This window comes from Elgaria multicarinata, chromosome 9, assembly GCF_023053635.1.
Source record: "Elgaria multicarinata webbii isolate HBS135686 ecotype San Diego chromosome 9, rElgMul1.1.pri, whole genome shotgun sequence".
In the NCBI taxonomy this organism is placed as follows: Eukaryota; Metazoa; Chordata; class Lepidosauria; order Squamata; family Anguidae; genus Elgaria; species Elgaria multicarinata.
This window is the reverse complement of record NC_086179.1, coordinates 75,793,586-75,819,027: the sequence shown is the minus strand read 5'-3', so window position 1 is coordinate 75,819,027 and position 25,442 is coordinate 75,793,586. Positions and strand designations below refer to the sequence as shown.

General features: G+C 39.7%; 1 protein-coding gene across 2 annotated transcripts in view; it reads left to right on the top strand.

Annotated features, from left to right (window-relative positions):
• The window catches only part of TAFA5 (TAFA chemokine like family member 5), a 360,511-nt gene extending 357,055 nt beyond the window's left edge, over positions 1-3,456 (top strand). For both annotated transcript variants that reach the window (XM_063134111.1, XM_063134112.1), the window contains exon 4: positions 1,998-3,456. In XM_063134111.1, the coding sequence (XP_062990181.1) occupies positions 1,998-2,006 (9 nt within the window). In that variant the 3' untranslated portion in view covers positions 2,007-3,456. The remainder of the gene's footprint in view (positions 1-1,997) is intronic.
• The last annotated feature ends 21,986 nt before the right edge of the window (positions 3,457-25,442 follow it).

The following is a 25,442-nucleotide window of genomic DNA, read 5'->3' as shown; positions in this document are numbered from 1 at the left end:
AATATGTTAGGCCATTTGGTTACATTGGGTTACCTTTCAGAAGTCACATTAAAATGTCATTTATCAAACATTAAAGATATAATGATAGAAACTGATACAATGAGTATAAGTGCTTTGTATATTGCTTTTGGAGGTATGAAGTATGTGAAAATATGATTTTGGATGATGTTATTAAATATACTTGCAGGAAAAATTCGTATTGACTCCCACAAGATAGAATCTCATTTTTGACAACCAGGTGGTAAAATATGACTGCATAGAGAGATCATATCCATCTGGAATGGGCACTATAAAATATTTGGCAATTGTTCATGGATATGTACTTTGTAATCTAAAAATGGGGAAATGGTTGAGTCCTTTGATGATTTTGGACAATTAAGAATAGGGATGTTGATCATTCTTTATCAGTATTATTATCATCCACATTATTTTGTTATACAAGCACAGAAATGACAAAGATTATTGTTAGAGATGAGTTCTTAAAGCTTTTCTCAAAATACATTAGGTATACAAGATGCAGTAATGGAAGTTTGCCTTTACTATCAGAATAAATAATACTTGAACAATATACCGGAAGCATTTTAATATTGTTAATGCCATATTCCAATGCACCTGTTAGCGTAGATGCTAATTTCCCATGTGAACACTGAGCTTGCAGTTCCAGCAACCTACGGACAAATTGACCTAACTTTTCACACCATGGTACTGATTTCAAAATCTAACAACCCTTTGACTGTGAGCTTACAGGGACTGTGCAATGATGCTGTAATATCATAATGGGTTTAATCAGATACAGAGATAGGGCAAAACAGAAAGAAGGAAGGTTAATAGGGGATACAAACTTCAAATGATGTTTTCTTGCTAAATGTATATACATAAAATAGGGAATTAACACAATAATCAACCCGGTTTTTTGCCTTCAGCCTGTCTGAGGCCATGTGGGTTGGAGTCTGACCACTAGTCCGAAAAAGGAAAGGCTGTTTGCAAGAGTTCTGGGGTTCTTTTCCTGGAAAAGGTGAGAGGCTAAAAAGCAGAACTCTGTCAAATAAACTGCCTTATATAAGAATATACGAAGCTGTTGTTAAATTGTCAGAGGCAGATGTTCTTTTCATTTACCTCTCAAATGGGTAGGTTAAAAAATCAAAATCAAAATTTCATGCTCTGCTTGGAGTGAGTGAAATGAATCCTGTTCTTGCTAGTATTTGCTGTTTCATATTTTCTAGACCATCAATAGTAAACATTCTAAATATTGAGGAAACATGAAAATGTCAAAGGAAATATTGCTTTAATATTTCGAGATCAGGTTTGCATGACACATCTATTGCAAGACTGAAATACATTGTATGAACTGGAAATTTTTAAAGTTTTTTTTAATGTTTCATTTTGTTCCAGAAAATCATTCATTTAGTTGACTCTGTAATTGTTTTTGTTTATGCTTTGCGTATGCACTTTTTAAAGTTATTATTTTTGCTCATCGTTGGGGGTTTGACAGTGACTGTCTTTAGTAAAATATCTGTTTTATATCTTGTCTTTAATTTACAGAATTTTTTATTGCTACCTTTATTATTAATTGTTTCTATAATTAAAATCAATATTTAATTACATAGATAATAAATATTTCTTTAGTAATGATATCACTAGAGGGCAGTATTGATTAGTCTCCCAAATAATCAGAACATGACCTTATGTCTTAAAATCGGAAAATCAGATGATATAAACCAAATTTATTGCACTATATTATACTATGTTGAAATAATTCTGCATTTCAAAATTTCCCCTATGTTATTTGTAAAAAAATAATAACACAATTTCCTTTTAACAAAAAATACCACCATGTATACTGAACTGTTTTTGCCAATTTAAGGACAGAGAAAAATATTTCTAATTTTTGGGAAGGGTTGATAGTGAGATCAGTAAATAGTTAAGGCTATTCTAAACTACACAGTGATCAATTTTAAAGTTAAGATGTCGACTCATTTGTTCTTATTGACTTACAGGTCTCCTGACAAATGCAACAACAGAGAAGCCTTGTAGGAGTTTTTAGGCTCTGTGTGGTCTACATTCCCTAGTCAAGTTTCGCTGCTGTGGATCATCATCATCCATTATATGTCATCAGTTCAACTGTCTATTTCTCTGTATTTCATCCAAGACAGCATAATTCTACGTTATGAGCTAAAGTCTGTTCTACCATACTAAAGAGCACTGGACCAAGGAATAGAAATGGAAGAGAAATGCTTGGGCATTAGCAATACAAAAACAAAAACCACCAGTTCACAGTTAACGTCTCATCTACGTTATGCACCACTTCTGGACTTGATCTGTGGTCATGTTTTAATCTGAAGAGTCTACTACACTGGAGCGTACTCATCCCAATCAGCCTTAGAGAAGACTGTTTTGTCTACGGGAGGACACTAAGGTGCAGAAGATAAAGTCTTCTTGTGCCCTAGACTGCCTGAATTGCTTTTATTTTCTTATGTTTCAGTATATAAAATAGACCAAAGAGCAAAATCTATTTTAAAGTGGACACAATGTTACTGTTAACAAGGTTATTTGGGTTCAGCAGTATGGGGATCACCCTGCACGAATTCAGCTCACCCAGTGCTGCAAGGTTGCTGTCCAGCGAATGTCTTTATGGAATACTGCAGACAAAGCTGGAACTGCTCTTGGGGGAAAGTACACTTAAAAATACAAGGGAACGAGGGGAGAAAATGACCGTTCTCCAACAAGAAAACAGGACTTTGATCAAAAACAACACAAACTGTCTACGCACCACCTTTACTTCTCTGTGCTTAGATTGACTTCTCGTACTAAAATCATTTTGAGTTTAACCAGTTCAACATGCCTCTTCTATGGTTCCATTTTTTGATCGTTAAAAGTTGGATAATACAGTATTTGCAAAGAGCATGTTCGGTCATCTGTGGCCTATGTCTCATCTGATACACCATTTAGCACCAGAAAGCAAATCCAAGGGGGGGAAAGTAACACTTGTTTGAAAGAGATCATTAAATGTATTTTGAAAAGCCTAAAGTTATATATTTAACAGTTTTTATATGTTGTATATTTGTAGAAAATCCTATTTAACAATTAACGTGGTAACTCTGACAGACATGACAAAAAAATGGTTCAGAGTTGAGTTGTTGTTTTTATTACTTCAGTTGTCTCTGAAGTGACTGGTGTAGTTTGCTTTCTTCCATTGGGACATTCTGGATGTAAAGCATGGCCAGAGAGGACTCTGTAGTAAAGCAAAGAATAATGTTGTTTATATTACATAAATGCATTCAACCATTGCACTGTTGGAAGGCTTTCTCTCTCTCTCTCTCTTTCTCTTATTTTCCCCCTTTCCTTTTCCCGCTTTTTCTTTGAGGAGGGTGGTCTTTTATATACCAGTAAAACAGTGTAAAACGTTTTAATCATTTACTTTCCATATTGAGTTACGTTATTTCCCTCTTTTCTCCTCCTCCTTTCCAATTTGGTATAAAAGTCAGCTTGCTCCTTGATCAAGATGTGGGTGGGTGGGTTGCGTTGGGTTTTTTTTTACCTCATACTTTTGAAAGCCCTCTTGTTCAATATTATAGGGTAGTGACAATTTGAAGAAGAGTGTTATTTAAGAAACAAGAAAAGGAAAGAAGATAGAATAATAACATCCAAATGTGGTGCCCCTTTTGTCTACAAGTTTAGCTCATAGTGATATGATGAAGTCAACCAATGGGCTTTCCTCCTTCCCCACAGATATTTGCCGATATAAAACTTTTTCCCCAATGTCCACTGTAGTATACTACCTAAATACTCCAATTAACTTTTAGTATTATGCTAGTCCTATGCTACTAAAGAAAAATATATAGGGATTGTTCAAGCAACCATAGATGAGAGGTATGAAAAAGAAGTTCATTTATTTAAGCCCTCTCCCCATTTTCAGGATTTTTTTTAATGCACAGGTTGAGGAAACCATGAGTTATGGGTGACAATGTCTATGAATAAAACATTTGCGTAGATGGTCTTATTTCATCATAAGGATTTTGATCAGTGTCCAAGTAGCAACTAAAGCCCAGCCACTTGAAAAGTATTATGAACTGACTGCACTATAAATGACCAATGTCTGACTGAAAGTGTCATGCAATAAATGATGGTAGATAACTTCACCTGTATTATAAAAATTAGAGAGCCAGGTCCCTCACTCCACTGACTTTCTCTTCTGTTATGGTTTTATTTTTTGAAGGGAGTGTAGTAGCCTTATTTAGTAAATACTGAACAAAATTAAAATGTTTCAACATTTTTGTTGCTTTACAGTATTCAGTTTTGTGTTGGTTCAGCTAAATTATGAAAAAAATAAAGAAAATCATTTTGTAAGTGAGACTCTTGTTCGCTGCTCATAACATGAGACAACCATTTCTTGGGGGAGGATATGAGAAGAGGAGGGTTCTGTGAGGTGAATGAATTGTATCTTTTTCTGAAAAAGGTGAGTGGATGGTGAGGACAATCCAGGTTTTGTGCTGGGTTTGAGACTTCTCCTTCAGATGGCTCTCATAACCCAAGGACATTTGGAAACTGGAAACTGATGTCAGGATTTCTACAATTTAAAGTGAATGACTAGTTGATTAAGTTCTAGTCAAACTGACAAATATGTGCAGTTTAGTTACTTTGATTGCTTTGGTTATTAAAAAGTCTTGGATCTAAAATAATTTAAGGAAATTCACAGAAGGACATTTTTCTGTTCCCCCACCACCCAGAGCCACCTGCACCCCTCCCCAAACCTGCACTTCTCCCAAAACCTGTACCACTACCCAAATTGGGTTAAACATTGCTAATGATCAAAAGTTTGAGCAGTGCAAATGCAGTTTTCCCCATATACCTAAGACAAGAAAATTCTTCCCTGTGTCTATGAAAATCCAAGATTTGGTGTTAAAAGATAGCTGTAGTAAACAATGTGCTTTCTATCTTTAGGGTAGAATTAATTAATTAATTATATTGTGAAAATATAATTAATTAATACACAAGAGAACTCAATGAGCCTTACTTCTGAGTAGATGCACACAGGATTGCAATGTAAACCTATTGGTTATTTCCAAGGTGCAACTTTTTAAAAAAAAAAAAAAAAAAAGGGAGGGGGGAGAAAAAAAGAAAGGATGGAGTGAATGCTGGATTTTATGCTCTCAGATCAAATTTTAGCTCATCTGAATCCTGCCTGGAAAGTTAGCACTTGGTTTGAAAGGTCTTTCAAATCATTTGAATCATTGTAAGAAAGATTGGGTTACAATCCTAAACATAATTACCTCGGAGTAAGCCCCCACTGAAAGAAAGCGGGCTTAATTCAGAGAATCATAGAATCATAGAATAGCAGAGTTGGAAGGGTCCTACAAGGCCATCTAGTCCAACCCCCTGCTCAATGCAGGAATCCACCCTAAAGCATCCCTGACAGATGACTGTCCAGCTGCCTCTTGAATGCCTCTAGTTTGGGAGAGCCCACAACCTCCCTAGGTAACTGATTCTGCCGTCGCACTGCTCTAACAGTATGACTGTGTTCTTGGATATATATATATATATCTACCTTACCCATTGAACTCAAGCTTACATTTTACATAACACATTCTTTGTTTTGCTGAAATTATTCCTTGAGTCACAGGAAGCTCTGCCAGGCAGCAACCTGGTCCTCCATGTTCTTCCGATACTTTTATTGTGTGGGTGAAGATGTTTCCCAAAGGTATATGGGCACAGAAAACCCTGCCTACATTCTGAGAATTGCATTAAATAGCATTCATAGGTCTTTCTGCAAGTCCGTCGTTCTCTGGATTCCAAAGAGAAGAAAATCCACAACAACCAAACTAAGAAGCAATCCAATGTACTCTAATTAGAGATGAATTTCAGCCTAGTTTTATATGACAGCAGCCTCAGGCAAGTTCCCAAGGCAGCTCGTTCCAAACTGCCTTTTCAAAATGTACAATTTTGAATGAACAGCCACTATTTGCTTGGCTGTATAAACTGAAATGTGTCTCTCTGTGGTGTTTTAATTGGAAAGAGTATTTATTTTCTAAATACATTAAATCATTTATTTTATTTTTGCTTCAGAAAGATATTCCTGCTGATAGCCTTAACCGTTATAAGTTTATTGTCAAAGACAATAGTGTTTAAACCAAACCAAAACACTTACACTGTGACATCTCCTCCTTTTCTTGGCTGGCAAATTGGTGTTTAAGCTGTCCTGATGCCCTTGAAATGATTGCATGTTACAAACAGCAGCTGATGAGGAAATCATGTCATAGTTATAAAAATGAATGCAAGTCAACCTAACACTTTGTCACTGAAACTTAAAGAACACAAGAATTGCATTGCTGGGTAGTAGCAGTAGTAACAAAGCTTTATTGTTCCAACCCATGGTTACAAGAAGCACAATAAAAACAATACCAAAACAAATCATACATTCAAGGTCAGAAATTTTGCTCTATACATTTGAGCTGCACGAGTGAAGTTGGCCAATGCCAAGATGACAGTCTTGTTGTTGCTTGTAAACAGAAAGTGTGTTCTTTTTGAATCAGACCAGCTAGACTATTTCTCAAAAAAACAATCTAAATATTTAGAACGAATTTGAGAATAGATAGGGCAGTAGAACAAATAGTGAGCTAGATCCTCCACTTTGTCACTACATCAAGGGCAAAGTCTCGAGGCATAAGGATTTTTTAAATTAAAATGCCCTTCTAGCACTGCTGTTTTCATTTGTTGCATCTTTAATCGTGCAAGGGCTGTTCTAAGATGAGAGTTGGAAATTAGAGTCAGGTAGTGTTCACATTCAAATTTAAGCTTAGTCTCTGCAAACCCAGGTGCTATGTTATTACTTGAGACTGCACAAGAGGTCCATTTGAATAGAAACGCTATAGACCCTCTCCTTAAGACCTCTTTGTGGGGTGGGGGTGGGTTTCTATATGTATCCAAAGCCCGCACTGGCTGCAAATCTGTGCTACGTCAGTTATATGACGCAGCCACAGATTTACAGCCACTGTAGGGCTTTCCCCCAAAGCTGCGCTTACCCCAACTTTTTCAGTGGGAGCGAGGTCAGTACGGCTTCTCCGCCATCTGACTTCGCTCTGTGGCCAATCCAAGGGGCGGTCCTGGTGGAAGCCGGCCAGCGATTGGTCACCCCAAAACAGGAAGAGGGTGGGAGGGGTGGCTCTGGTACCAGGATGACTGCTGGAAAACCTGCACTCCCCTCCTTGGCGTCCCTGGATAAGTAAAGCCATGGGGTTTGGGGGGAATGCAGCACCATCTCGGTGCTGTGAAGACAGCCCCCAAGAGTCCATCTAGACTAGCATGATGATCCAGCAGCATCCCACAGCTTCCCCTGGAAGCTCTCATTCAGGAGCATTCTCTAAACAAACTGAAATGTTTGTAACCATTATTTTAAATATGAATACACCAAAGTTTAATGCAATCTCACTGATCTTAACAGTTTGAGCCTATGCATGTTGACTCAGAAGTAAGCCTGACTGAGTTTAATGGTGTTTACCCCAAATAAGTATGCATAGGGTCACAGTCTTATAGAACCATCCTATGGCTGTCTACTGAGAAATAATCCCTGTTTAATTCAATGGGACCTATGTCCAGGTAAATCTGTATAGGATTGCAGCCTTAGTGACTTACTTCACACACATACGCTTTGAGTATGTCTGTATTCTGTGCCTTAAAATTTAAAGGAACTCATGACCTACAAAATTCCTTGTATCCCAAGGGCCACAATGTGGCAGTAGGTAGCAAGTCAAGAGGCTGCAAGCCAGTGGGGATGTGGCCACATGCTGGCATTGGGCAAGGCAGGGGCTCCTTCCCCACTTTCTCTCTCTAACCTCTCCCCTCCCCTCTTTGCTCCTGATGCAGCCGAGATAGCTATCCATGCATTGATCAGTGCAGGATAAAAAATGCAGGAAAAGGCTGGGCAATGATCCTACCAGGCAGGATTTTTAGCTTATCAAAAAGGCACGTAAGGGGAGACATGCTAGAAGTGGTGGGGAGAATGTGGATAAGGAGACATTTTACTCCTTCTCCCATAATACTAGAACCCAGAGTCATCCCATGAAGCTGAAATTCAGGACAAATAAGAGGAAGTACTTCTTCACATAGTGCATAGTTGAACTGTGGAATTCACTTCCACAAGATGTAGCAACAGCCCCTAACTTGGACGGCTTTAAAAGAGGATTGGACAAATCCATGGAGGATAAAGCTAATACTGGAGGATGGCTACCTCCAGTATCAGAGGCAGCACACCAAGAAACGAAACTTGGGTGGGAGGGTGCTGTTGCACTCATGTCCTGCTTTGGGATTCCCATGGGCAGCTGGTTGGCCACTGTGTGAACAGGACATTGGGCTAAAAGGACCCTTGGTCTGTTCCAGCATGGCTCTCCCCATGTTCTTGTGATAATAGCAGCATGGGGACAGTGATGAGCTGGATAATGAGAAAAAGCTGGCGGGGCTTCCCAGGGCTCAAGGGGTCACAGGGAGAAGAGGCAAGGTCCACATGTGTTCCACATAACCTTTCATCTTCACAGTTTTTTATGTTATATATGGGAACCAAAAGGAAATCATAGCAGAATATATGAGGTGTTGCTGTTGTTGTTGTTGTTGTTGTTATTATTTGTATCCTGCCTTTTCTCCAATACTAGGACTCATGTTACTCACAATTGATCCTTTCTTTAAAGTTACAATAGGAAGAGGGATAGAGACAGGCATTGTATAAGTCTGGTAGAATAGGGCTCATTTGTTTCTTTTCTTCGTTTGAGGCTTACAGCCCTTCACTGCAACATTAGAAAATATTAAAAGTTATATTTAATAAGAATTTATGAAACAACCGCACATCACAAATGGAACAGAGTCTTTGTATATAAAAACATTCTAGATAGTGGAAATGTTTCAGAAACGGAACTCAGTTGCATTGTTGTTCATACATTATTTTTCAACCTGGCATGTGAGTTTCCCTTTGTAGGTTACAGGTATATCAACAGAAGAATGAGTCTAGGTGTTACAATCATTTTTGCAATAAGTACATAGATATTATTAGCCCCCATGAAGACTAGGTAGTGGCTTGAGTAGCATGCTACTCATCCAGGTGGAATTGCATGAGTGATTGGATAAGACTCAATTTAGGCCATGAAATTCAGAATATGCGAGTGAAGAGTTGGTTTGTTGTTTCAAAGAAAAACTTTCAATCCTAAATGTATTTGGTTCTCCAAAGACTGAAGTCAAACAAAAGTAAAGAAATCAAACACATACATCACAAAAGAAAACTTTGTGATTTTCAGGTCAGCTGAGATCCAGGATAATGGCTTTTCCCCATGTTTCATGCCCTTCCCCTCACAAAATCATCCCTTAGGCCTTCTGCCCTGAGATCCTCTCCTAATTTCTAAACTGTTCCTCAGAAAGAGTTCCTCAGAAAGAACAGTTCTGTTACTACTTAAACAATACATCTGATTTTTCATCAACGTTAAGATTTATTTATGGAAAAGGAGTGGGAGAGATGAGGGTTTTCCTAGCAACAATATAAATGTTAGGAAAATATGTGAAAAAGTGTCTGGTTAGCAACTGTTTGCATGGTTTCACCCAAAAACAGCTACCTCTAGTTAGGAAGCAGGTGGGACTGTGTGTCTTACTTTTGACCAGCAGTCAGCCTTCTTGAGACTTAACTAGTCCCCTAGCAGATAGACCCAGGTGGATGGAGTACTTGGGGTCAGCTTCAGCTGATCCGCCAGCTACGGCCTTTCCTGGACAGGGACAACCTAGCCACAGTGGTGCATGCACTGGTAACTTCCAAATTAGACTACTGCAATACACTCTGTGTGGGGCTGCCCTTGAAGACAACTCGGAAGTTGCAGCTAGTGCAAAATGCAGCAGGTAGACTGCTGGCAGGTACATCTTATAGAGACCACATGACACTTAAAGGAACTGCACTGGCTGCCTATACGCTTCTGGTCAGAATTCAAGGTGTTAGTAATGACGTTTAAAGCCCTAAACGGCTTGGGACCTCGATACTTGAGGGAGCGCCTCTCCTTATATATGCCTGCCCGAGACTTGAGAGCTGTTGGAGGAGCCCTTCTCCACATCCCATCAATGCAACATATACATTATGATGGGACAAGGGAGAGGGCTTTCTCTGTTGTGGCACCCCGACTGTGGAACGCCCTCCCCTTGGAGGCCCGACTGGCGCCAACGCTGATTTCATTTCGACCCCAAGTACAAACATGGCTTTTTAACAAAGCTTTTGATGGTTAAATTCACTAAGATGGCACATTGTTTTAACTGTTTTAACTGCTTTTAAATTATATATTGTTTTAACTTGGTTCACAGTTCAATTTGTTTTTAACTGTGCATATTTACTGTTTGCTTTTATCTGTACGCTGCCCTGAGATCTTAATGATATAGGGCAGGATACAAATATTTTAAATAAATAAATAAATAAATATTTCCTAACTTAGGCATATTGGTTTAGCAACAACCCATCTGATTATTTTAGTTTATTTCCCCATTTGTGAAATCTCCTCATAGCAGCAACAGGCATTCTGTGCAAGTTGATAAAGGTGAAGGTCTTTCACCGAGAGGCCATCTGTCAGCTTTTCTCAGGAAAGGTGCATTCAGTAATATATTCAATAATGAAACGTGATTGTATAGTTGGTTGTTGTTGTTGGTGGTTCTTATTTCTGAACATCCATAACGCTATGCTGTTATTCCAAGCTAACTAATGAATGTAAATGGAATGGTTTTGCCAGAGCTCCAGAAGTTTTTACCTGTCCAGTCCTGTCCGCTTTTGCAACATAGAGTAGTATTGGTGATGTTTAGGCATGGAGAAATTTCCAACCAATTTCTTGGTGTCAAGAAGTTAAATAAAAGCCCCATGAGGCATCAGTGCCATTTTATTTATTTATTGCATTTCTATAATGCCCAATAGCTGAAGCTCTCTGGCCGGTTCACAAAAATTAAAAGCATGGAGACAATTCAAAGTATAAAATGAAGAACAGTATAAAAACATAGTATAAAAGTACAATATAAAAGCACAAACTAGGATAAAACTGAGCAGCAATGCAGACATTAATACAGATTTAAAATATAGATTTAAAATAGTAAAGTCAAAAAAACTAAGATGACAAACTTAAAATTCTGAGAAAATAAAAAGGTCTTCACCTTGCATAAAAAAGAGTATAATGTAGATGCCTAGCACACCTCTGTAGGGAGCTCCTTCTACAGCCGGGGTTGCAAACATTACCTTGCAAAAACTCCAGGTTTGCCATGTGTGTATTCAACAGGGAGACTCACAGGACTTAGCTACGCCAGCGGTTATCCTGGGCTGATACCCGGGATCTCGAGATCAGGTAAGTTATCATCCCTCCCTGGCCCCAGGATGCAGCCCTACACTATGGGCCTGCTTTTCCCCGTGGTCTTGGGCTGAGCTTGAGACCGTGAGCGTGTGGCCCATTTCTGCTGCTTCCCCCAGGCCCGCACGATTACGCGTGCGGGGCCAGGAGCCGCGCTGCGCCCATCGGGTCTAGGGTGGGGGGAGCAGGGAAAGTTGGTAAAAAAAAATTAAAAAACACTTACCTTTGTGCAGGATCGGTAGACTGCTCCTGCCTCTTTAAGAATTAAAAAAACGGCAGGCGCAACACCTTTCTTCTTAAGGCCGTCATGCCTTACGTGTAAACGAGGGTAAGATCTCACATTATTCATAACGCGAAGTCTTCCCTCCTCTCCCCCGGAACAACAGGTACGTCTAGCTAAGGCCACAGAGTCCCAGCAATCTGAAAAGTGTAGCTGTGTAATCAAATCATTTTCAACTGCTAAATTGTGATATTCACTCTTTACACGTCTAGGTATATATATATATATATATTAATATCTTATGGATAAAAGGATGGAGTGAATATAAAATGATTTTCAATGCATATAATACAGGGGTCCCCCCCCCCATAGTTTTGTTAATTGGATCAAATTACAAATACCGTATTTCTTGTAGGCTAGTACAGCCTTGTGGACACTGTGAAAAACTCCAGTGAATAATCAGGCTACATTATAGCAAATGAATTCAACAACATACAAAATGGGCAGGCTCTCTGGAATGCAAGGAACATCGTCTGGTGTGCATGACTGCATTTTTGCTCACAGGAAAAAGATGGTTGAGGTATTACTGAGGATCTATAGATCTGACAATGTGTTTGTTCCATCTGCAGAAACACCCAGCAATGCAAGTAAAGTGTCAGTCCACATTAATAAGTGAATGTGGTAATTACTGAATTCAGTTATCTAACTCTAGCTAACGTTCAACGTAGAAGTTGATCGCTGATGTTCAACATATTCTACCAATGTATTATGCATATTTGCAGCAGAAACTGATTGTGCTCCAGCGTAACTATTATGCCATCTCTGCTATATTTAAATTTCATGCATTTCCTGAAAAGAAAAAAATCATCTATTTGTTTTAGTTCCAGTCTGACACAGGCTACACATTGGGCAAATGTGATATTTGTCCCAAGTTCTGGGTTGTGCAGGCAATCAAGCGGAAGGTCAGTGACTGCAATTGCCTCTCAGTCTTATTATGGCGATTCTCCCCTTTTCCTGGGCCTTTGAGGCAGCAGAGGAAACACAGAGGCAAGTATATGCAGGTACCCACTACTAAGTTTAAGCGTGTTTTGTCTTCTCTCTTACTTTATACACAGCTTCTTCTTAACATTTTGTCTCCCTTTCAGCAATTCTGATGACTACCCTTCTGCTTCTAGTTGGCGAAGAAAACTGATGACCAAAAGGCTAACCTGATGACATTCTAGACCTAGCAATGCAAGCTGAGGAACTAGATATATTTACATATGTTATTACTCAGCTGCCAGGCTGAAGCATCCATCTACAGCTGAGAAGCCAACATCACTTACTGTGAATTTTAGCTTTTGCTAATGCATTTTACTAGCACTTTTTCCTTCTTCTCCCTTTGCATCTCTGTTAACAACAGGCTAATATCCAAAGAAGTGGCTCGAGTTTAATGTTCTAGTACTGAATTAACCTTTTCTTCTCTCCCAAGAAAGGTTATATTGTTGAATTAAGTAAAGGCATACAACTAAAATCCATCCTCTGAAAAAGGAACTTTGCCAGCTTTGAACAAGATTGATTGGAATGATTGATTGCCCCGTCTAGATTCTGAAATGCTTACTGACGTACTCTTTCTTTGTTCAGTGTTCTTTCACATTTAATAAACTCTTACGATCTGGCATGCATATCTATATGTTTGCAATAGAAACCAAGCAAACTTGAGTTCTGTAAGCTTAAAATCCCTGTTGAATGTCTAATTTTTTTAGCGTTCTGTGCTCACTGAGAAATAGTGACACCATCCACTCACACACCTACACATCCCTCTAAAGTGAAGATGTAGCTTGCTGGCTCAAAAAAGCCAAAGGGCCAGAGATGTACAAGTTCCTAGCTGTGGAAAGCTGCAATTTGGTAAAGAGTTAAAATGTGGATAGGAAGCTAAGTGACATTGAATAGTATCTTACACCACAACAAAGAATTGATTGGGGCATCTTGTAGAAGCCATTCTCCCTGGTGTATACTTTGGATGTATGCTTCGTAGTGGTCCATATTTGGGCATGTCCATATTTGCTTATGGTAGCAGTATGCTACTACCTAAACAAACCATGACCTTACTTTGGATGTTATGGCCAATGACACCCTATATACTAAATATATATACATAAGGAACTGCACCCTGCAAAAAGTTTTAGCCCACACCAAATCCACACTTCCAGAGAAGTACCCAGGCCTCCAGAGAAGCAGTCTTTACAAGAGACCACAGTGTCACATCCAGTCCAACTCTTAATTTGGGCACGTGGATGCCACCATGCCAATACTAACCAATGTATTCAACCAACGGATAGGAAATTTGGTCATGTAGGTCTCCAAACTAAGTATTGGGCCAAGACGCTCAGGCAAAGTGCCCTCTGCGAAATGCCACAACATTATACCTGGACCAATGTTTATGGGGGCACAAGACACTGTCAAGCATGGCAGCTCCATATCAATAATAACCAATGTTACCTTGACATTGCTCGTTAACCATGACGGTAACCTCTTGGACTTAGTGCTACCTTTCCTAACCTATGGTATACATTCTAGTTGGCCATCTATTATTGCGGTTTTGAGTAACCTCCAAGCATTTTAGCCCTCTTGACTCCCTCTTTCAACTTCCTTTTTACCATTTCCCTCATTTTAGAGCAGTTTCCTCTTTTGAAGTGAAATGTGTCTGTGTTGGACTTCCTTGGTAATTTTCCACTATATTAAATCTGATAGCACTGTGGTCAATGTTTCCAATTTGTTCCACAACACTCAAAACTTACAACTCCTGGGAAGCACCACTTAGAATTACATCCAGTGTTGCCTCTCCTCTGGTCGATTTCATGACCAACTGTTCTAGAGCACAGTCATTTAGGACATTGAGAAATTTAACTTCTTTGTCGTGACTGGAACATAAATTTATCAATAAATGTGGAGGTAATTGAAGTTACTCATTATTACAACGCGTTCTCATTTGGATGCCTCCTTGAGCATTCTGGTCTGGGGAATGATAAGATGTCTCTAGTACTAAATTACTTTAGAGCCCATATTGTCACCCAGAGCACTTCTTGGGAGGAATCTGCCCCTTTCTAGTCTGCTTGACACTATGCCCTATTTGACATACAGAGCAACAACCTTTCCAGTCTGCCCTTCATTGTCCTTCCTATAAGGTTTATATGCAGAGATGACCGTATCCCACCAGTTCTCTCTGTTCCACACGAGGCTTCCATTATGCCCACTATATTTAGTTCTCCCTTAAAATAAGGCATTCCAACTTTTCCATCTTGGATCTGCGTCTTCTACCAATAGCATACACGGTGTTTCTCCCCAGATGTCCTCGGTGTGTGCATCTCTTTGACAAGCTATCTTCTTTCACCATATGTTCATGGCCTATTCCCTCTCTGTCCCCATTTGGGTAATCAGAAACATTTTCACCTTCATTCCCTAGGCATGATTCAAGCCAAACCAGATGCTTCCCAGCTCTTGTTGGCTTTCCCCCAGGATTCAGTTTAAAAACAAAAACAAAAAAACTGCTCTGTCACTTTGTTAATGTTAAGTGCCAGCAGTCTGATTCCATTCAGGTTCAAATACAGCCTTTCCCTCTTGTGAAGGTCTGGCTTGTCCAAAAATGTTCCCCAGTGCTTAACAAATCTGAACACTCCTCTCTACACCACTGTCTCATCCATGCATTGAGACACCTCAGCTTCACCTGCGTTGCTGGGCCTGTACATGGAATAGGTAGCATTCTGGAGAAAGCCACCTTGGGGGTCTTGGATTACAACCTCCTACTTAGCAAAAGATTGGGTGATGTATTCTCTTCCATATATGGAATACTATGGTTTAGCAGTGATCTAATGGGAAAATGAGCCATATTGAACTGCTGAACTCAGACCTGGTCACAACCTCTATCTGATTTTTGCATACTCCTGGAAACCACCATATTCAATTTTAATCTGAGTAGTGTAAAATGGTTATTCCTCATGGAATTTTCATTGGAAAATGGAAAAGGATTTAGTCTAGGGTCTTCATCAAGGAAGAAGCTGTGGGCCAACAGCTATGTTCTATATTCTTTTATTTATTTATTTATTTATTTTATTACATTTTTATACAGCCCAATAGCCGAAGCTCTCTGGGCAGTTCACAAAAATTAAAACCATGAGGAACATAATAAAACAACCAACAATCTAAAAACCCAAATACAAAATACAATATAAAAAGCACAACCAGGATAAAACCACGCAGCAGAAACTGATATAAAATACAGAATTAAAACAGCAAAATTTAAATTTAAGTTAAATTAGGTGTTAAAATACTGAGAAAATAAAAAAGGTCTTCAGCTGGCGATGAAAATAATAGTGTAGGCACCAGGCAGACCTCTCTGGGGAGCTCGTTTCACAGCCAGGGTGCCACAATGGGATTGCTGCCCCTTCCTGGAGTCCCACTGCAATGTAATAGTAAAGTGGTTAGAATGTGGTATAGTGGTTAGAGTGTTGTGTAGTGGTTAAGAGCATTCAACTGGGAGTCTGGAAATCTGGGATCTAGTCTCTACTCGGCCATAAGGCTCACTGGGTGACTTTGGCCCAGTCTCTCAATCTCAGCCTAACCTACCCCACAGGGTTGTTGTGAAGATAAAATGGAGAGGAGGAGGACCATGTAAGCTGCCTTGGTTCTTTGCAAGAGGAAAAAGGTGGGATATAAGTATAATCAATAAATAAATATTAATATTTAATGCATGCAATGGCTTCCCTCCCTTTTCACCCATGTTCAGCTGAGTCCTTAAATCTGACTATAAAGATTATGTTCTTTATGTGCATACATTTTTTAAAGCATACATTAATCTTTCACAGAGTACTCATAGAAGTGTCTCCATGTTGGAAAATGTACTATAAATCAACCTTCTGAGGGGTGGTGTGAAACTAGATGTTTGATTGGCAAGATTTTCAAGTTAGCTAAAAATTTCAGCTCAATTCCTCTTTGTTTCCTGAGTAATCCTATATTACTACCTACCCTAACAATACACAATAACTAATCAATTTGAGTGCATTTCCATAGACCACCCTGTGTTCTGTCTGTGCCAGTTCATCTTTATCAACACTAGGAAACTTGTATCCATGAGAAACGATGGTATCTTGTGTTATCAGAGATAGAAAGGGAGATGAAGTTTTCTGTATGGAATTTGAGTGGCTGGGTAAAGTTTAAAGTGAAAGAATACCTTCCTTTCAGCAATGTTAAGAGAACTCTGGAGCAAGCCTGATTTTATCCCCCAGTGTATATTCTGTGAGAGAGCTTGGATATTCCTCTGGATTTAAAACCTGAGATGTTTTGCATCATCCCTAGAGCTTGTCAAAATAACATTTTCCACTGCAAAAGGAAGGGTGCATGTCATGAAAAAGGAGAATTGCTCTCAAGCATGATGTGGACTCTGGAAGAAACCAAACCAATTTCCTTAACATAAAATTTTACTAGTGTCAAAACTGATACTTGACTGGCAGAATTTATCTAAGATCTAGCGATGTCTTTAAAGGGATAAAACTCAAAGTATGTGCACTGACGGAGATACATTTGCATTTAATAGCAGGGCATCCAGCAGGAAATGGTTGACTCCTCCTCCAACAAGGATCACTAAATGTATGATTTAACCAGACAGGAAAAACTTCCTAATTTTAGCTCTGCCTTTCAAGGAAAAGGAACAGTTTGCTGGATTCCTAGTAGTATGGGCAAGCTAGTATAAGCAAAAATGGTCTTCCAAGTAACTTGAGCCTAAATCATTAATTTATTTATTCTTATTTATTTGTTACATTTCTATACTGCCCAGTAGCTGAAACTATCAGGGCAGTTCACAAGAATTAAAACCACAAAATAAAGCATTGAAACCAGTCCTTTATCTTGGGCTTGAAAATACACTGGCACCTATTGCAGATGATGCAATAGGTATCAGTGTCAAGTGAGCCAGCTACCCAGCACCCCGCTAATATCCAAATGGCCATATTCTTCACCAGCTGAAGTTTCTGATCAATCTTTGTAGGCAGCCCCACACAGGCTGCACTACGGCAGTCTGGCCTGGATGTGACCAGAGCATGAATAACTTCTCTCTCCAAATGGGGTTGCAGCTGGTATACCACCCTGAGATGGTAAAAAAGTACTCATGGCCACCACCATCACCACCATGACCTGAGCTTTCCCAGTTAAGACCAAGTCCAGGACCACTTGGTGCTAACTTGGTACTTCAGGGAAGATACAATCCCATCTATGATCAGATGTATTCCTCTGTCCAGATTAATTGATTTCCCTACTTACAGACCAATTTAAAGTGCTGGGTTTTGACCTTTAAACTCTTAAATGGTTTGAGACCAAATTACCTTCACCCATATTAGCCTGCCTGCACTGTAAGATCGTCAAGAGAGGCCCTTCTCATTTACCCACCTGTGAGAGAAGTTAGGTGGGTGATTACATGAGAGAGGGCCTTTTCTACAGTGGCCCCATACCTCTAGCATAAGTTGCCATTGGAAGTCGGCCAGGCCCCATCCTTGCAGTCTTTTAAGAAGGTCCTGAAAACATACTGTTTTACTCTGGCCTTCCCTCACTATGTTGGCTGTTGGTGCTGTTTCTATTGCTGTTTTATTGTGTTTTTACCATTTTTATTATTTTTAATAGCGCAACAGTTTTTATTATATGTTTTACTGTTGTACACTGCTTTCAGAGGCCTCCTGACATGAAAGCTGGCCAAGAAATATTTTAAATAAATATTTAAAACCGCCCAGAGAGCTTTGGCTATTGGGCGATATAAAAATGTAATAAATAAAATAAATAAAATAAATAAAGCTCTGACTGTCAAAACAATGGTGTCTATATCATCATGGATACTGGCAACTGTATCTGCAAAACATCCACCACATTGATCACAGTAGGCCTTTGAATATTCTAATTGTTGCTTTCCAGGACCAATTCCAAGAAGGCTCTTCACCATCCAAAACAGCTCCACTGTCCACCTTTTAGTTTCCTCAGATTCTGGCTGAATTCACACTCATATTGACAGAGGCATTTAGTCCACAAGAGCCAGACTTCCTCAACCTGGATGGCCGGAAGATGCTGGGAGTCGTTTCCAACACATCTGGAAGATACCAGTTGGGGAAGGCTGATGTAACCTATGTAGTCACAAAATAGGGTTATATTTTTGGATTAAAATGATAACATGACCAAATCGATGCCATTAGTGTAACTGTCATATATACTGTTAATGATGGCTAACAGTGGAATAGAAGCTGACAACAATCTTTGAAAAACTGTGCAGATCAAAATTATATTACAGTGGCATTCATGAATTTTAATGCCCCACTTTTTATCATGGCTTTTTTTTTTAAAAGCACCTTGTCTTTTGAAATTCTAATTGCAGAAGAAAAGAATTAAACATGTTGCTCCTGTCTGGGCTTCTGTGAGTCCTCTGTTTCTGATATCCGGGCATGAGGGCCGATGCTTATGGAGTCAAAATTACACCATGCACGCACGAGAGGGAGGTAGCAGCAGGTTCAGGGGTTTGCAGAAGGACAAAGCAAACTTTAGAAAAAAATGGAGGAACACCAAAAACAGTCCAGCAAGGACTGAACATGTGCTGCAGCCACAGAATTCTGACTGGCTGTTGCAGGGAGGAAGGGAAAACCAGGTGACAGGAAGAATGGAATGGAGCACCCTGGAGAAGGTTTCCACTTCTTTCTTTTTCTACTGCTACAAGTTAATAAATCTGAGCATGGAAGACATTTCTTTTTACCAACAATAACAAAAAAATTGCCTCGCTGAACGTCTCCGGTGAGTGCTTCTGGGGAAATGGATGAATCAAGTATTGATACCAGATCTGTTTCTTTTGAATGACTTAAGAGGTTTAGGGCACCCACACTGCTGTTTAGATTGTTTGTGGAAGCTGCTATTTGTATTAACATACTTCGGGGTTTTGTAGCTAGTCCCTGCTTGGGTTTAATGCTAATGGAGGTTCTGCCAGAAACAGAAGGAGAATGTATCTCTTTGAATATCATGAATCATCTGACTAACAAAGGGTAAAAGCAGGACAATTAGTGGGGAAATAATGTAATACTCAACTTACAGCTACAACAGAGGATTCAAATGTTGTTTTAAAGAGGATCTAAAGCCAAAACAGGCAAAGGAATTTTATACATGATGTAGCCATGCATTTGCCTTGCATATAACATCTTAAGATTTAGGGGTGGTTAGGGCTGGCCCTACCATTAGGTAGAGTGAGGCAACTGCCTCAGGCAGCAGATGCTGAGAGGTGGTGTAGAGACAGAGTGTGCTACGTGGCCTGGCCTGCATCCCCTAAATTAGCTGACTCATCTCAGGCAGGCAGGAGACCCCATCCTGCCATCAGTGTTGAAGTAAAATTTAACTGCTGGTCTGTTTGGCTTTTGTAAATGGAAGATGGAGGCATTTGGCTAGCCTTGGCCCTGGTGTTGTTTTTGTGTGTATGTGTCTGTATTCTGCCAGTGTAGATACATGTTCCTGGCTGGAGGTCTCCCGTCACCCAATCCATGCTTGATTCAAACATGTCAAGAGGCAATGTAATGCTCACAGGCCTACAATCCATCACGTGAGGTTGGCATGGCATACACTCTCTGTACTGGGAAGCTGCCCTTTACTATGAGATAAACATCAATACGCATCTTTCCCCCCATTTTCAGACAAGAACTGGGTGTAGCATGACCTGCATGTGTACCAGATTTTACATTCCTAAAACAACTCCCGCCCCTTCTAGCCTTCTTCAAGCAAGAAAAACAACACACTAGTAAGTCTGACTTATTTTTAAAGATGGAAGTTGCCACTATTTCCTCCTGTGAACAGGAGTAGCAGCAGAATCAAAATTGCCCACTGAATGGGCCACGTGCACGTTGGTTACTTCCTCTTTCAAAAGAGAAAGTAATGAGGGACAATTACACGGCCCAAAAAGTGATGGTAAGCAAATGTGATTTCCCCCTGTATGATGACGCTCTATATTTTCCTTTCTGTTACGCATCTCATCATTGCTCTACAGTCTCCAGATTGTCTGCACTTCCTGATTTGAAAAGGCCCTATGGGAGGAATACATTCATGATGCCTTCCCCTGGGTGGGAAGTGCGGGAAGCCAAGGAGGCCACAGGCTGTCAGAGAGATGATTGCAAATGAAAGACAGGACACTCACACACACTTTTCAGTCATCTCATAAGTACGACTGAACCAAACCCATGAGAATTTCTCCCAAATTTCTTGTCCTTTGAATTTCTTTCCAAAAGCAATTTTTTTACTATCGAATTGAATGAGAATGGTCGAAATTTTCATGGGAGACATTTTCACCACAGCACTAATTTCAATTATAAATTATGATTTCTAAATCTGCCTCCACACATTTGACAATGTGTAAGTGGCCACACTAGGTAGTAGTGTACTCTATGTAGGGAACGTTGTTGTTTTTTTCACATGGGGAAGCACTGAAAAAGATGACCCCCCTCTGCAGTCTGATGTGGTACAGTCCAAACCAGATGAAGTGGTAATGTGTAGAACAGCTTTCCCCAACTTGCTGCCCTCCAGATGTGTTGGACTACAACTCCTAGTATTCCCTAGCTAGCATGGAGAGCACCTGGTTGAGGAAGGAAGGTGCAGAACTAAGTCATACACATCCATGTTTTTGCTGTCAAAGAGGGAGGAGTCCAGTGCAACTTCAGGTGTTTTCATGGTAAAGGGGACGTGTTTTCTCCTTTCCCCATGGGCTAGAGATTTTTTTCCAACTCCCAGGGGCTGAACAGAGAGCAGCTGGATGCAGTTGTGCCTCAGGTGTGCTAGATGGTAAACTGCTTATGCTGTTAACGATCTGTTCTCTGGAGCTTAAGCGTGGTCAGGGAACTTTAAGCAATTCCACTGCATAATTGCTGGTGTATAGCAGCCGTCCACACCACAACTCATTCCAACCCTCTTTTCAAAACGCACAGACATCTTGTTAAATTCCCTGTTTGACCCACGGTTACTGTAGACTGCGCTAGCATTGTTTACAGTCTAAATCTAATTATGTTGTATTTGGGAATGGGAAGGAAATCAATATCTAATATTTATTTCCCTGCTGTTTTCCTCATTGTTGCTTGCATGGCAGAGAAAATGCCAATATTTTGAAGTCATGCCTTTGCTTTGTTGCATTTCCAATGGCAGAGACAAGGTCAGTCATGACAGAATACGGGGCAAATCTCAAAGGTGTTCTACAATTAATAGGTGGTTATCAAACAGCGCCGTCGAAGCCTGCAAGCAAATATCAATGAAAAGCAAATGATAACTACAGGATCTTTTGAGCCTAAATAGCACCTTTGATTTAAACCAGACAACGGTCACATGATTCTCTGTAAGTGCTTGACAATTATTAGGTTCAATATTTGTTAGAGGTGTTTTAGTGTGTGTTTTTCTTGTCTTTTCACTGATAAATTATTTTTATAAAAGCTGTCACTTTTCTAAATCACTCTCTGTTAATATGAACTTGTAATAAATCAAGGGAAATTCTGGTGGATCTCATAGCACAGAAATAATAATTGAAAACGCTATGCCACTTTTCCTAATAGTGTTTCTTTCCTTTTTTAGTGCTGTGCCAAAAATGTTGATTTTTGGGGGGTGGGAATGAAAACTCTGGTGAAAGAAGCTGAGGGAGGTGATAATTCCAGAGAATTTTCTCCTTAGAGAGGAAAACAGGGGGTCTTCTTTCTATGCAGGAACCTAGGAGTTCTTCCTGAATGCCTATTGGAGAGGGCAAGGTCACATGTTCCCCAATGGGCATTCAGTAAGAACTGCCAGGCTCCTCCAAGTGCCAGAAGTGGGTGTGTTTTTTATTATAAAAAATAAAAGAAGGCCCCTCAGTAACTGGATACACTTTAAAAGGGATTGTGGAAATGCTGTCCCCCTCACAAAGGAGAAACGTCTCTGAAATTCTCCCCCTCTCTGTGAAAGAAGCAGAAAAAACAATGCCTCTTTCGCAGGAAAGAAACGTTCTCAAAAATAAGGGTCATGATTTCACCCAGTGCTTTATTTTTATTTTTTAGTGTTCTTAACTGGCCATAAGGGAGGCTGTATTTTCCTCATGCCAGATTCATGCTATTTTAGATACCCCATGGCTAGGATCAAGAGAGTTCCATGTGAATGCCTACAGTGCAACTTTACATGCACGGGTTCTGTTCATGAGTAGGCTGTAGCCTCCCGGTGTTGCAACAGATGCTGATTTAGAGGTCTCCCCACTCATGTGATTTTTTGAGGATACGGCGCCAAAACACAAAAACAAACAACTGTTGAAAAGGGACTTCAGAAGCAGGCATTAAATCCTTTGAATCCCAGCCCATGAAAGCCATGTGTTCTCTTTCCTGCAAAATAGATATTTATTTTAAGGAGAACACAGACATTAGTCATTAACACAAGCCCTATTCATGTGTTATTCATGTGTAGGGCACATATTCATATATAGATTAATGAAAGTGGGTTCTGAAAAGGAACCTCTGCACACACATAAGCAGCAACTCATCTCTAGGAGTTCTTCTTCTGATGCCAACACTCAACATGTACAGCTTTTGTACATCAGGCATTTATTGTGCATTCGTGATTCCTCACAGTTGTTTGTGGTGCTTTACACAAAGTTGCCATCCTCCAAGTTTTGTAACCATTATAGCGTGTGTGTTTTTCTAACGAGGAAAGTCTGGTATTTCTGTGAATGGCAGCACAAAAACCAAGTGTATTTCCACAATTCCACTGTGCCACAGCACCACCCAGGGTAGGCTGGTGGTTCCAATTTCGGTAGGATGGAGACTCCACGCTAGGTTTTAGATACAACCATCTAGTAATCTAAAAGAGCTATCCAAGGTGCTGGACCAGTTGGGGGTGGGGGTAAGGTTCAGCACCTTGGATATCTTTTTTAGACTTCTGACTGGTTGTAACTAAAACCCAGAACGGAATCTTGACACCCACCCCCTTAAATTGGAGCCACCTTCCTCCCCTGCAATCATCTAATGCCATATAGAAAGGCAGAGAAAGAACCTCCTGGAAAGAAACACATGTAAAGGAGCTGATCTTAATCCCACAGAGAATCAGGAAGCAGAAGCCTCATTAAAGTGATGGGTTAAAAGCCTCCTAGAGAAAAGCCCATAGATTCAAGAGCCATGTGACATTGGAAGGGAAGCCTAACTTTTCCTTTGATGCATGAGTGCCCAGTATGTGAGTTTTTGAGAGTAGGGTTCCTCAATCACTACATTTTGAGTCACTTCCTCACCCACCAAAAGAGAATGTGTGTTGAAACCCCTTCCATCACACTTCGAATGTTTATCTTCACCCTTAACTCAGTTGCAATTGGCACCAGTAGATTAAATATCAATGCAAAAGTATTGCTCTATCTATTCTCCTTGTCTACCCACCTCCTCAGCCCAGTTAAGACATGTGAAACTCAGTGCATATCCAGAAGAAGTAAAAATTTGGAATAGCATTCTAATTTTAACCTTTTTTTTTTAAAGGTGATGATCAAGAACTGCCAGTTTCAATGAATACTTGACAGGCAGCATTAATAGCAATATTGTTCTTCCTGATTTATAATTATAAAAAATATGTTACCTGTAAAACTCTCATCAGGTATTCAATAGAATCTGATTACAGTGTGTTGTGAAATGTACATATGAGGAGGCTGGTTTTAGAATACAGTTGCTTTGGGGTCCTATGAAGCAGTTTCTCCTTTCTTAAACTGGGTTAGTTGAGCGAAGTCCCAAGATTTCTGCAAAAACATTTAAAGGTAAATAATACTACCACACCAGAGGCCCCAAATGTCTTGACAGAAGGTTCCATCATAAACCTAAAACCTTGGCCAGAACTGGTGTTGTCAACCTTTCTGGGAAGAAAATTCAATAAGAAAGGATTACCACAAAAAAAGGCCCTGCTCCTGATGGTTCTCAATATCCAAATCAATGTCCCACCTGAAGATCTTAGCATATGATGGGGCTACTTGGAGGAAGGAATACTGTAGTAATTCATCCAAGCTTTTCAGGATGTTTAATTTGCTGAAATGTTATCCTGCCAGATGGTATAAATGTTTATTAAATACTGTATCATTTTCTCCTAAATATTTTCTAACTCATGTTGGGAAGTTGTATACCTGAAAAGGGGTATATAACTGTTTAAAATAAATCAATTAAAGAAGTAAAGCTACTACAAAACAAACAGGAAGAGACACTGCAGATGAGTGGTCAGGACTGTTGCTTACTTTAAGTTAAAAGCAGATGCAGAGGCAGGGAGGAATTGGATTGGGACCCCAACACTGTAGAGTATCACCTTCTCACTGCACTGTTTACAATTCAACCCACCCAATCCTGCTGGTATTTGTCCCATGGGAGGACACTGTACCACATTGGTGTTCCTCATAGCCACGCAATAATCCCAGAATGAAATGTCTAGTAATCATTATTTTAGGCTTCAATGGTAAACAGCCTATGAAAGTCAAAAGAAACAAACTGAGGTGAAGATGAATGGGAAAGGTATAAAAGGATATGACTGTATGGGAAATTAATTGGTATACTTCCATGTTAAGGTTACCATTAACCCATGAGATTGTTACTGATGTGAAATAATAAAATGGGCCATTTGACTTTATTTTCTTTTGACCTTGTGTGATTTCCAGCAACTTATGTGGTTGTCAGCAAAGTGTCTTAATGGCCACTATTAGTTAATTTCTGGTAGCTGTTTCTTTTCCAGATGCTTTCGGAAGGCAGGACAAAGCATCACACAGGGGAAAATGGGTCATAGAAATGGCCTGTTGTTGCTTTTCCTACTTTTTATCATTTCCACAAAAAAGACCTCTTTGAAAACAATGTTTCCAATGATATGAATCTTAAAAACTA